The sequence below is a fragment of the Tympanuchus pallidicinctus genome, unplaced genomic scaffold (genome assembly GCF_026119805.1).
Source record: "Tympanuchus pallidicinctus isolate F22 unplaced genomic scaffold, pur_lepc_1.0 scaffold3, whole genome shotgun sequence".
Lineage (NCBI taxonomy): Eukaryota > Metazoa > Chordata > Aves > Galliformes > Phasianidae > Tympanuchus > Tympanuchus pallidicinctus.
Window position 1 is genome coordinate 52,234,480 of NW_026294747.1, and position 13,687 is coordinate 52,248,166.

General features: G+C 45.2%; 2 protein-coding genes across 10 annotated transcripts in view; one reads left to right on the forward strand and one right to left on the reverse strand.

Annotated features, from left to right (window-relative positions):
* The window catches only part of ESR2 (estrogen receptor 2), a 169,049-nt gene that overhangs the window by 65,411 nt on the left and 89,951 nt on the right, over window positions 1–13,687 (forward strand). Inside the window, exon 10 of one of the 2 annotated variants that reach the window (XM_052695591.1) lies at window positions 553–562. The exons of the other annotated variant lie outside the window; for it this stretch is intronic. The gene's annotated coding sequence lies outside the window, so the exon portion shown is untranslated. Of the gene's footprint in view, window positions 1–552; window positions 563–13,687 lie in introns of those variants that run through there. 2 annotated transcript variants of the gene reach the window in all.
* The window catches only part of SYNE2 (spectrin repeat containing nuclear envelope protein 2), a 172,416-nt gene that overhangs the window by 19,552 nt on the left and 139,177 nt on the right, over window positions 1–13,687 (reverse strand). For all 8 annotated transcript variants that reach the window (XR_008209492.1, XR_008209489.1, XR_008209488.1 and 5 more), the window contains 2 exons: window positions 11,634–11,792; window positions 10,500–10,666 (listed from right to left, as the gene is read on the reverse strand). Coding sequence is in view for 1 of the 8 variants with exons in the window: in XM_052695581.1 (XP_052551541.1) it covers window positions 10,500–10,666; window positions 11,634–11,792 (326 nt within the window). In the remaining 7 variants the exon portion in view is untranslated. The remainder of the gene's footprint in view (window positions 1–10,499; window positions 10,667–11,633; window positions 11,793–13,687) is intronic.

Consider the following 13,687-nt stretch of genomic DNA (forward strand, 5'->3'; position numbering starts at 1 on the left):
TGTTGTCTCATTCTGACCCTACACCTGGGGATGGATTTTTGGACCTCATATGAGATTTTAAGAACACCAACTTCTGCATTAAGCTTTAAGTGACTGCCCAGTCTAAATCAAGCTCAGTGCTAAAAGTTTGGTACGAAGTGTGAAAAGGTCAAAACATTTCCCATTTATCAGCTGCTGTGACCTATTTGTCAAATGTTGGAGCAGGGAACTGCCACCAGCTAAACAATACGAGCAGCTGGGACATCCAAGATGAACCCTAACTCACTTGTTTGCACAGCAGCATTGTGCAAAGCTAGGAATGGGGCTGGGAGGGAGACAGACAGTAATCTCACCTAGTGCAGGCAGGGACGGATTACATGAAGGCAGAAGTGCCTTCACAGCGTTCCGGGCTGCAGGCTTCATGCAAAGGACCTGCCCCTCCTTGCAGGAAAAAAAATGAGTTTTCTTGCCTGGCTGCTAAGCTGTTCTAGCCGGTGTTAGAGGAGTCCAAATTGCCTGAAATCGAGTGGTTTTTGCACTTGCCCATTGTAGCATACGATACAACAACAAGAGATATGCAGGATAGCTCATCCACGATGAATGTATCACTCTGCGAGCAATGACTGATCTTATTAGCAATCTTAAGGCAACCAAACAGGACACAGACGTCAGCTGGACACTTGATTTAAGGTTAAATACTTAGGGAGATGTGGGAATGATTGTGCTGGATTTGTTCAGTTCTGCTGACTGTTGCCACGGTATCAAGTAAGGCAAGCAAATTTGGGGGCTCATAGGGACTATCAGCGTAGGAAGCAGTTTCCCCTACCTCTTGTTTCGAAAGGGTCAGGCAGAATTTTCAGGAGAATTTTCAGGCAGTTTTACAGTGTGACCAAGAAGAGAATAATCCTATAAGTAGGACTCCTGGAGACAGTATTTAGCAATTGTGCACTCTCCAGAATGTAAAATTAGTCTAGTCTGGTTGATCCAACCCTGTAAGCCAACCTGAAGTATCTGGCCCAAGTCTGTGGTTCACCTGCAAAGCCACTGATACTGGTGAAAAGCACAAAGCAGTCTGCTTGTTGGTGTAAACCAACGGTGTTTTCCACTGCTGCAGCTGTCAGAAGAAGCCAGGGGGTGACAAAAGCATTCAGCAGCTTTTGCTTTCATTAACAAGCTCTTTTCAGAATTCTGTTCTCAAGTTCAGCCCTTTATGCAGAAGGCATCTGGTTTCTAACCAAACAGCTGCTACATAAATCTTCCCATTACTGGTCCTGCTTCCATTAAGTGGTTTTCAATGAAGACGTCACACTCCAGTAACCATACAGCTTTTTCTTGTGCTGTCACAGGCTGGCAATAAATTGCCCAAGAAGACCTAATTCTCACTCCACTCTCTTCCCCGCTCCTGTCCCACCAGCCAATCTTGATCCACTTGATTATAACACTCAGCAGGCCTGTGGCTCACCAAAGGCAGGTGACTGACCTGGCAGCCCTTCTTACTGGAAAGATGGGACAGTATGGGCTCTGTGTTGAATACAGAAAGAAGGAACCAACAGAAAAGCTACAAAAAGTTTAAGCCAAACATCTGCACAGTTGCAACTGCTAATTCTGCAGGACTTCATGACCAATGAAACAAGGCTTAACTGCTGCCCTAAATGGCAGATGAAGCAAAGAGCATCATTCAAAACAGAGAACTCTAAATATGTCAGTACACTGGCATAAATGTGGTTGTTATCAGACTTTTGACCAACAACTACTGTCATTCTGCAAAGGTAACTGCTGCTCTCCTGTGCAGAGGCTTTCTGTTTTGAGAATGTATTGCAAGAGATGCACGTGTTGGAATCATCCGATGCCACTGCCTATGTGCTGAGTCCATAGTTCAGGACACAGTATTGTTCCTCTGCTTCTTTTACTCCATTCTCAATCTATATCCACCTATTTTCTGTCTTAAAGTTGCGTTACAGAAAAATTCACGGGTTATAAGCCATGGGTTACTTTATTCAGCCTGCACACTGGGTAACAGGTAGGTGGATATGGACAAGGTGGTCCAAAGCTAAACTAAGGCATATTCAATTATAATTAAACATTTATGCCTTGATGATCGACTGCATATCCAACAAATAAGACAAACAACAGCTTCAAGGAGAGTGGTAGCATGAACTTGTATTTATTTTCTAGCACTGCTGTAAATATCTCATTTAATTTGTTACATATTCTGGGCAGAATATGGCATTTGTCAGTCATTGAACCACCATTAATGACCTACGTCATCAATCTCAAACTTCATCCAAGCAGCCAGAAGAGAACAAAAACCCTAACAGAAGCTCACATTAGTGCATTTTGTAAACAGGCAGGCAGTCCACTCCAGATGTTCACATCGGCCAATCTGTTCTTGTTACAACCCACAGACACTGAGCCCAAGGCAAAGCGTAGGGCCCTACACTGAAAGCAACAGGTGAAATGATGAGAAAGCAGAGCATCCTCATCAAACTTGCACAGAAGTCAGAGAACTGCCATTTCCCTGGCTAGAGATAAAAAAAAAAGAGCATAAAAAATACCTACTTAGATCCATAAAAGCCCTACACCTTTGCAACAATCACACTCATCTGCACTGTAAATTACTTGCTATTTGCATGCAAGAAATCTCACAGACTCTCTTGAGATGCATCCAGAAAAGAACAAATGGTGCAGAAAGATGGGCCTGGGCACTGGGGGGGGAGGTGTGCAGCCCCCAAACCTGGGGCAAAAGCTCCCCCATGTCCAGGTGACAATCACTCAACACACAGTGGAACTTCAAGTGCTCCTGCTTGTCACCTAAAGCATGCCACCATTACTGTTAGTGGAACTGCTGAAGGATAAATTCTCAAGTTATTCAAACAGGAAAAACTTACTGTTTCCCAGATGAAGGCCTGGCGATACACAGTTTGCTTCCTAACAGGAATTAAGTTGCTACCTTTCACCACTTCAGCATACTCCCAGAAGCAAAGTAAAATAAAACTGAATAATATCACAATCTCAAACAAACAAACAAACAAACAAATGACAACCACCACCAACAAAAAAAACCCAACTCAAATATCTCGTTCTTTGCCAAGGGCTCAACTCTAAAGGCATCCTGATTCAAAAAAGTACTTAGAAAAACACATTAGATGCATGGGATAAGTCAAACAAAGCCCCATTGCTACTCATCTTCATCTTTCCACCAAAATACTGGTGGCAGAAAAAGAACAAAAGCAGGAGATTATAACAAAAAGCTGGCTGCAAAAGTGAACAGAAGGACTAACTGACCTGACTCGATATTGGATTTGGCCCTTAACAGCTCAGTGAAGCTGCCAGCATTGGGTTGCGGGAGAACTGGATTAGGGACTCTTCAGTTTGGGACTGAATTGCTGCACAGCCCCACAAAGCAGCAGAATATTTTGTAGTAACTACTCAGGAATTATCTACCACTATGAGGCACTTCCAGGTTGAGTGAAGTGTGTTCACACAACACAAAAGATGACAAAATGCCTGCCAGCTGCATTCCATTAGCTGTCAAAGTGCAGCATGAAAGGCACTTTCCCTGAGCTGAAAGGGTAACAAATAACGTTTGCATTTAGGGTCTAATGAGATGAAAAACATCCTGATGTATACTCCAAGCCATCATTCTACAACACAAACGTCATGCAAGCCAGGCAGAAAAAGACACCGCCTCCATTTATTTCTAACAGCGGAGGGGCTGCCATGGCCCTGCCAGCTGCCAGGATTGTTTACTGCGGTAAATGAGATGCACGAGACCCGGAACCTTTGTTCAGCGAGGTGCAGGGCGAGCTGAGCGTGTGAAGGACAAAAGATCCGATTCCGGGTGGTGATGCCAATGGTGAAATTCAGGTCTTTGTGTACAGGGTGAGGACATTTCAGCGGTGCTGCTAACATGACAGGAAGCCCTGTGTGCGCGGGCTGTGAGCTCAGCACACATGGGCACGCAGGAGGACGGCTCGTCTCACATCCCCCTGCAGCCAGCCAAAGGCTGCTGCTCTCCATCTCCTCAGCCTCGGCTGCAAAATGCCAAAACGTCTGATTTGAAGGCGGAGGCCCTGAGGGCCGTTCCTCCTCCTAAGCCCCGCACACAGCCCGCTGGCTCGGCCACTTGTCCAAGGGGAACTGCACTGAGGCACCGGTGCACCCGTGCTGCAGAGCCATCGCCCCCAGCCCCACAACCCACCACCGCCGAGCCCGAATCAGCACTTACGGTTTGCAAGAAGCAACCATTCCTCAGCCTGCAAATCCCAAGCTGCCAGGGGACCGAGCGAGCGCCTGTGCGACCACGGCACACACGGATGAGGAAACCCCTCCTCCACAGATGCCCTATTTATTCGCTGCTTTAGCATCCCGCGCTGGGGGGGGCTTGCCCGTCCTCCCCAACCCCTGAGCAGGGGAGCCCGCGGCAGCAGTGAGTCCCACTGCGTTTCGGCATTTTACCTGGCAAACGGCCGCATCCCTCCTCAAAGCAAACCCACGAGAGCTCTATTCTGACACAACAGAAGGAACACACGAAGGAACGCAGGCAGCACAGCCGCGCACGGCCGACGACAGCACGGTGGCAGGCTGGAGGCTTCGGCACTGACAGAGCAGCTCTCAGCACTCATTTCGTCTCTCTGTTCGTGCAGAGCCTCACACCCAGGTGATTTGCAGCAGAGTCAAATTGAAGCAAACCCAAAATCAAGCAAAGGTCCATCCGCACACAGACCACGCACACGGTGTATCCTTACTTCCTCTGCGCTCTTCTTTGTCACCTGTACCATTCTATCCCAGGTCTTTAAGTACTAATTAAATCTCCCACACACTGCCCTGTCCTCTCTGTAACCTCCCAGTGCAGGCGGAAGGCCTCTTGAGCAAGGAGCCTGGAGGACAAAACAGCCCCATGTCTTTTACGGTATCACTCATCTGTGGAAAAACACAGTCATAATTTGTGTGTTATGACTACCAGCGATCGTGGGGCAGGGAAATAAGGCGGAAGTCACAGAACCTTGGGTTAAAAGTCATTCCCCACCCAGCAAACATCAGACAAAAAATAAAAGTTGTGGTAATCCCCCCAGAAATGCAAGGAATGGGCTGGAAATCAAAGGCTGCTCAGCATTCAGGTAATCTGCAGACCTGTGTGAGCTTGTCAATCGCTCACATTCAACATACGGCAGAAGAGAAAGCACCAGGCAGACACCTCTCACTGCACAGATAAATCACACTCAGGCTCCATTCCACCTGACTATGGCCCAGGGACGGTCAGGTGCATTCAGCACAACTGGTCTGGACGACAAATTGTAAGAACCCTCCCTGAAGGACCAGCAGGGAGACATGGCCATGCCCGGCCCAGCCAGCTCCCCCCGCTCCCAGCACACCTCGGCATGCATTGCATAACCCAATAAGCCCAACCATCCTGCCTGAGACGATAATGAATCCTGTCACAGCTCCAAACAGAACCGTAATCCCTGAAGGACGGGGAACCTGGAGAGCAAGGAAAGAAAGCAGGCGCTTTGCAAATGATATTTCAACTACAAAGATCATCATTATTATTACTTTTTGCACCAAAATGATTACAAAGAATGAGATTTTTCAGTGGTGCTGCCACAAACCAGTGAAATTCTGCTGAACATGGCTGTACGGTGTAACCACGGCAGCACACTTTGCTTCGCTTGCTGTGCAGGGCTCATCTGCAGCTCATCTTAGGAAGACCTTTGAGCTCAGAGCACAGCTGCACTGCAGTGGGGTGGGACGGTACACTGCCACGTGGTGCTCACTGTGCTGCCCTGCCAAAGGGCAAGCAACGTGGCTGAAAATGCACCCAGAGAGCAGCTGAGGGCGGTGTGAACTCATCCGATCCCTGCATCTACAAGGTGTGGCCTGCTGCCATCCGGGCAGTTATCCGGGCAGACCCACTGCAGTGCAAGGATCAAGAGAAAGCACAGAGTGGAGCAGAATTGCGCTGGAGCTCCCCAGTAAATTCAGCAGCATTCCCACATTGCAAGCACAAGGCATTGATGATGGAGAGCTTCAGCTAACTCCTCTTTTACTGCAACCTGAGCTGCTTCTGACTGTTTGGGAATTTATCAGGGAATCGTAGAATGGTTTTGGTTGAAAGAGACCTTACAGCCCAACTAGTCCAACTCACCCGGTGAGGCACCATCCAGCCTGGCTTTGAGCACCTCCAGGGATGGGGTATCCACAGCTTCTCTGTGCTATGGACATATCACCCTCTGAGTAAAGAACTTTATATAATTTCTTTCTGGTATACAGTGAAAACAACCCTGTATCTCCTCAGCTCAGTGCGAGAAGCAAGAGGCTGACCAGCCATTGCAGTTTAGGATTCTTGGACCCCATGATGAGGGCTGTTGGCTTGTAAATACAAAGAAATGCTCTAACTGCCAAGGATTTATTAAAATGATAAGGAGGCACACGTGGCACTGCTACTTTCCCCACATTTTCATGCTTGCATTAAGTCAGTCATTTTAACTCATTCCTGCTACAGACCCAACCAATGTGCCTTCCTCCATGAAACATCAAGAAACACACCACAGTGTGCTCACAGCCAGAGCAGCTTAGAAATGGCATCCATCTTCCACAGCTTCATGAAAGTGCCGAGAGCTGCAGGATGCTGGGAGGTACAGAAAACACATAACTATAGAATGACTTGGATTGGAAGGAATCATCTAGTTCCAATCCCCCCCCCAAATGCATATTTCTTACTGTCCACACAGCCCAAACCACCAGAAGCAGCCACAGAGGAAGGTGGAGATTTTCCTGAAGGCTCAAGATGCCCACCTGCAACCAATGGGTGCTGCTCCTGTCTGACTGCAAGCTCTGTGCACACAGCAGCACGGGCAGCAAACCCTTCCCTCTGAACGAGGAAGCAAAGCGTAGAGTTTGTGTTGGTGGCAAACAGGCCAGGGAAGGACAACAAGGGATACACCTCTGACTGTGTACACAGTGCAGGTTCCTGCCAATGCTCTCTGGTTAAAGCAGGCACAGCTTGGGAGTGCCGCTCCAGAGTACATCAGGGATATAAATGCCATTCCGTGGGTTTTTGGCTGTCTGCCCACATGCATGCAGCCAGTGCACTGCTTCTTCTGTTGTTTTTGCCTTTGCTTGGGTGGGAGTGCAAGCATGCTATGTTTTTTCTCACAGAGTGCTGCCACAAGGTCAGTGACCAAAGAAAAGCGAGATATTTGATGCCCATCTTCATGGTCAGCACAAGGCTCTCTTTCTGCCTCTCGGTACACTCACATTCCTCCTTTATCAGCAGAGACTTCAGCACAATAACCTGTACTGTTAAGAGTATCTTCTGAGCTGCACAGAATTCATTTGTTCTCTTTCCCAAGCACTTCTCTGCCTTCATGCATTTTACCCCATGAAAATGAACATTTTGATACTGTTCCAAGTTTGCACCATGCCACTCTCCAGCTGCAACGTATGCGGCACAGCTTTGTCATTACACAAACTGAGCACAGGCATACAATGCAAGTGCTAAGTCCTGCAAATGTTGCCATATGGCAAATCTGAGCTTGTCACCATGAACTAAGAGAATCACTTCAAAGACTAAATGGGGAGCTCACCTAATTTGCCCATCTGTCCCAGGACGTTTATTGGTTTTAAAAGGTGAAATAAGCTACCAGGTGGAACATCCTGTATTGACAGATTGGCTTGAGACTGTTTGCTTTCATTTTGGTATCATAAAGACATACACATACGCTGCAATATAGGGAAGGTAGATGTTACCCAAGTTGCTGGGTCAGCCATGGAGACATTAGAGACCACAGAACTCATATCACCTATAAATCTCAACTAGACTTCCTTGTGGATATGGGTTATTTTATACCCTGTAGCCACAGGGTCATTAGTGCTTCTCTGCTAGAAAGATTCAGTGTCCAGGATAAAGAGCTAGCCTTTAACACACAGATCTTCAACAGATACTTTCTCCTCCAATTCATAGCACAGCTCTGTACATTACTGACTGCCCGCACTTAGGCCTGTTACAAGAACAGCATGAGATTCAGTGCTGTCATGCTGGCAGCTACGCAGCACTGTGGTCCCTTCTCCATTATGCAGCAGTGAATAAACAATCCCTGTACTGTGCTCTACAGCCTCCAACCATCACAGAATCATAGAATGGCCAGGGTCGGAAGGGACCTCAAGGATCATGAATCTCCAAACCCCTGCCACAGGCAGAGCCACCAACCTCCCCACTTAATACCAGACCAGGCTGCCCAGGACCCCATCCAATCTGGCCTTGAATGCCCCCAGGGATGGGGCATCCACAACCTCTCTGGCAGCCTGTTTCAGCACCTCACACTATCATAGTAAAGAACTTCTCCTTGATATTCAACCTAAATCTTCCCTCCTTCAATTTAAAACCCCTTATTTGTAACCTTCCTCCTGCCAACCCATTCTACGCATTGAATGGAATCAGCAATGGTTGATGGCTGAGATCCTGTAAAGACATGAGGATTGCAGTGTCTTCATGCAACAAGGCTGATGCAGGTTTTGCCACCACACTGTTTCCATACGCTCCTTTAGCACAACTTAATTTTTTTGTTGTTTATTTTTAAAGGATTTTGCAAAAGAAAACTGACAAGGAAGGTGATGGTGCATGGAGCATCACAGCCCACACTCACAGGTCATCCCACCTCCAACGTTACTCGCTCTGCTCTGCTCTGCTCCCTCAAAGGGCCCAGTCTTTGTCACACCTGGGAGGAGTAGAACTACTGTCTCATCCATATCACCTGAGCTTAGAATCATAGAATTGTTCAAGCTGGGGAAGACCACGAAGATCATCTGGTTTAACTGTCAACCCATCGCCACCATGCCCTTCAGTGCCACATCTACCCTCTTCTTGAAAATCTCCAAGGGATGGTGACCTCCCCACCTCCTTGGGAAGCCTATTCCAGTGCCTGAACTCTTCTTGAGGATAAATTTTTCCTAATATCCAACCTGAACTTAAGTTCATTACCTCTCATGCTACTACGAGATGCTACCCAGAAGTGCCTCCTCCTTAGTGTCCTATAATACACCATGATATTGAAAGCAGAGCAAAATAAACTCTCCTAGAGTCTGGAGGATATTTATAACTGAGCAACTAACAACAGCCCAAATGCCAGCCCTGCCCCACACAGCAAGGTGAGGGAGGAGATGTGCTGCATGCACGCTGCAAAACTGTTCCAAGCTCTGAACCACCTTCATTAGGCATTAAATCCACGAGGATCAGCAAAACCCACTGGGCTGCCTGATAACTTTGAACTTGCTGCTTAAAGTAACCTTTCCTCATCTCCTTACAGTTCATTATCCTGGTCCTGAATGCAAAATTGATAAGATATCACAGGTAGCAGCTGGTACACTCCAGACATTTAAAGGTGAGAAAATAGGAACTGTCAGAAGTCATCACACCAGCCACCCAATAGCTGAAATATCCTCTTGAATATTCAATACTGGGAGCCACATTGATGCTTTAGGCAAATGCACACAAAGGTACCTCAAAGCACTACCATACATTCGCTTGAAGGTACAGCTTGAAGACATCCCATGTAAAAAGACAAATGCTCTGTTGGCAGAGACTTCCTGAATAACAGTACCAGATCTCCTTCCATCCCAGAAGTTCTTTAGCATACTTTCCTAAATATTAGTAGAAACGTGCCATATTTACTTCAGTTAAAAAAAAAGCATGCATTTTGATCTGCATTTAAAAAATGCTATGATGCAAAACTAACACAAGACATAAAAGATCATAAAGGTGTTTGAAAAGTGACATGCTACCATAAGATGAGAACAGAAAAAGTTCTGTTATAAGAGCAAAATGTTCTTTCCTACATAGTATCAGATAGAAGTGTATCTGGAGACAGATGAGCTGTTGCAAGACTTTATCTGCAACCTGTTACATCTTAAGAAGGCAGCTTCTGCTTAATCATTCATGGCTCATGTGTCACCATTAATTCAGATCGCATTCCTGATTATGATCCAGCACACTTAAGCACAATGCTCTCAACACAGCCACCCACTTCACCAGACTCAAGGCCCAGGGAGGCAGGCTACAGGCAAAACAAAAGCTTAGGAGATAAATTGAGGCCAATGCTAATTTTTGTGTTAGCCTTATTATTTCTGCATTACTAATAAACTCAGGCAGGAAGTGAGACCAGCTCAGTGACCTCCTCCTGATCTGTGGTGGAACCTCATAGGTGCTAGTTAATGTGATGGATCTGAAGAGCCCAGATGGACTCCTATCATTATGCATTTGACAGATGTGATATCACCCAGACTCTTTATATAGAGCCCACGATTAAAATTGTGTTTTCTATGACTCCTCACATCCTGCCTTCTAGCATTAGATGAACTGTTTGGTGTCATAATACAGCAATAAGTCATAGTAATAAAAAAATAAGAGGTTAATTACTGTTTAACTTGACTCTTAATAGTCAACTTTAACAGAATTGAAAAGTCTCTGATGGTTGAGCCACTGACTTTTGTTTCACATAAAGCTTGCAAGCACATCTTCTTACCGTGCTCCAATGACATCAAAGAGATGCTGCCAGCGATCATTGATTTTGTTGAGTTTATCATCTATTTCTGCAACTCGGCTCTTGTTGCTGGCCTTGATTAGTTGGTCACCCATTTGTTTCAAGTGAAGCTTATTTTCACTGAACAGGTTTATTTCTTCCATGCAATCCTGAGAAATGTAAACAAACATTGCTTAATTTCCGGGCAAAGCAAAACAAAACTCTCTTTCCCCATGTCTGAGGACTGGTTTGGCTCGGGATTGCAAGGTTTTTATATTAGTATATAAAATCGGTTCGCTTAAAAACAAAACAAAACAAAGAGAAAAACAAAAAATTCAATGGAAAAGTATTCTCACAATGAAGCCACTATGAAAAAATAAGCAGCTAAAGACTGGCAAATGCCAGGAGTTAATTCTAAAAACAGCACTTCAAATGTTCTAAACTTGCCTCCGCTTTCCTGATTTAGCTTTTTGCTTTTCTTTTTTAAAATCAAACTAACCCTAATTCAAGTCTGAGGTGGCTTTATTTTGCCAGTATTCATACCTACAGGAGATCTGAGATTAGACATTGAGAGCTTTAAGCCATGGGGAAGAACAGCAGTCAGAAATAACAATTAAACAACAAAAATGTCCTGTTTAAAATCAAACCAACATGGACGGATCAGACATCACTAACTGCACTGAGTACTGAGAAGGGACAAAATTAGATTTCATTTTTGGTTGTGATAATCTCTCATTTGCCTCCTATAACACCTCCCATCATTCAGTATTTTCTTCGTCCTCTCCCTGCCAGCTGTGTAACAGTGAGAGGGGAGCAAGGAGATGCTCCCAGAACATCAGTGATCCCTAGCAAGGAAGCTCTGGGCCGTGCTAAGCATGCCTCAATCCAGCCCCTCACCAGCACAACTCACACCATGCCCAAATGCAGTTAGGTGGCATTTCTGTCTTGCATTTTGTCCCAGGTCTGAACACCAAGAAGATAAGAGCTTTGGACAGAGTAGCTCATCTTCTGACAAAGGCCTGTACATGCTGCTTTTATAGCATCTGTTGTTTCTGGGAGGCAAGGAAGAGATGAAGAATGGTTGCTCTACAACCAACTATCAGGCTGCAATTGTAGAAAAGCTGCAATGCTGCTTACCTTCTGCAATTTGTCTATCATGTCCTCAATGCTAACATCCGCCGTCTGCAGCACTTTGCTTTCCATCTGCACCAACCAGGAGCAGAGCTCCTTATTCTTCTCATTGAACACAGTCCAGGCATTGAGTCTGTCCTCGATCTCCTGCTTACGGAGCGACACCTATGGATGAGCACACAAGTGAAATGCTGGCAACGTCTCTCTCAGGAAGGAAAACAGTTGATTATGAACCCTCTAATTTCCACTCTGCATTCCACTATGTTTCATTTTGCAGGAGCACTTATTAAGTATCTCTAGCTTTCTACTCAAAACCATCGAGCAGATCGTCATTACAAGCTATTTTGGATAGCAAGGCCAAAAGTTGTCTAACACCAGATTCTCTCCTTCAGAAGAACTGCATTGACTGACAGCATTATAAATAATGACACTGTGTAACAGTTTAAATATTGCTCAGCGGAAATCTGAAGATGCCAAACAAGGTAATATAAAATATATAATTACCACATAGTACTTATTATGGCCCCAACTACAGCACGAAAAAAGAAACATGTAGGCAAGACAAATTTTGAGACTACGGCTACAGGTTTGGTGATGTTTTTCCTTAATTTCTATAAATACCTGTTTTCTTTCCATTTGCTCATCAGCTTTTGGAGAAATTGTAAAAAAACTTCATTGAGAATCTAAACTTTCATTGAAAACTGTGTTTTTTTCCTCAAAGTTACACATGTCAGAATGGATGAACAAATTGTTTAGATGGAAAAATTAAGGTGTGATGCTACCTGAAGCAGCACATTCAGTGTCACTGCTCCAGCATTGCAGAATGGAGCAGGCTCACTCTTCTACTAGCTAACAGCACATATTTCTTGTCTTGGGGATTTAAATACATACTTGTATTTATTTATCTACTCCGTTAGATTCCTGTACTAAGATATTATGAGAAACAAAAAGTGAAAAGCAGTGTAAGTTCTACTGAAAGAAAACAAACAAGAAATCCCTTGTTCACACCCATAACTTCGTGCAAAGAAGATGGAACACAATCCTGCTTGCCTTAGTTGCAAATAGCCACTCCAAATACCACATCATGGCAAGGAAAGTATTTCCTCCTCACACCCAATGTATGTCTTAAGCACCAACTGATATTCTCTCACTATACTGCTTTTGTCTTTTATTTATTTATTTATTTACTTTAAAGAAGGGAATAGGGAGATGAAATGCATGTCTAAATCTTTCATGCTAATCTCAGTTAGGAGATCATAGAATGACAAAATCATTAAGGTTGGAAGAGACCAGTGAGATCACCAAGTCTACCAGTCAACCCATCGCCACCATGCCCACTCAGCCATGTCCCTCAGTGCCGTATCTCCACATCTCTTCAGCACCTCCAGGGACAGTGACTCCATCATCTCGCTGGGCAGACTGTTCCAATATCTCACCACTCTTTCTGAGAAATGTTTCCTAGTGTCCAACCCGAACCTCCCCTGGTACAACGTAAGGCCTTACCCTCTGAAATAAGGGGCGTCCTAGATGAGGCCTGTGCTATTTCGGGACACAGGGAAACCATCTTCAAATTTCAGCTTGGGAGTAAGTCTCCTAGAAACTCCAGGGAGCTAGGAAATCTCCCTACATCCTAAGAGTGACTCTGTTTCTGGGATGTTCCCTTACACTTTGAGAGGTATGAAGGGAAATCCCTCGTCTCTCCTCCATCACTTCTTCCTGTGAAGGGGACGCTCCTCCACAGCATCTCTTTTGTTAGGAGGTGGGATGACTTGATTACAGAAGAGACTATGCACGTTGGCAATACTGTTATTACATCTTGAGATGATCTTGACTCCATTTTTATCTTCTAAGCATGGGGCAACACAGCATTTAGGAGGAACTTTTTAGTCAACTAACCAATACAGATCAGGAGTAAAGCAGGAAGGAGGCAAAAGATCCCAGAGAAGCTTCTAAGAATGCAAGCCCTTTGAGTCACGCTTTGCTTTGAGCACTTTCTCTCCAAACCAGCTGCCCCCAGTACCAGTTCCAGCTTTGTACCCATGTAATGCAGAAGTCTCTGG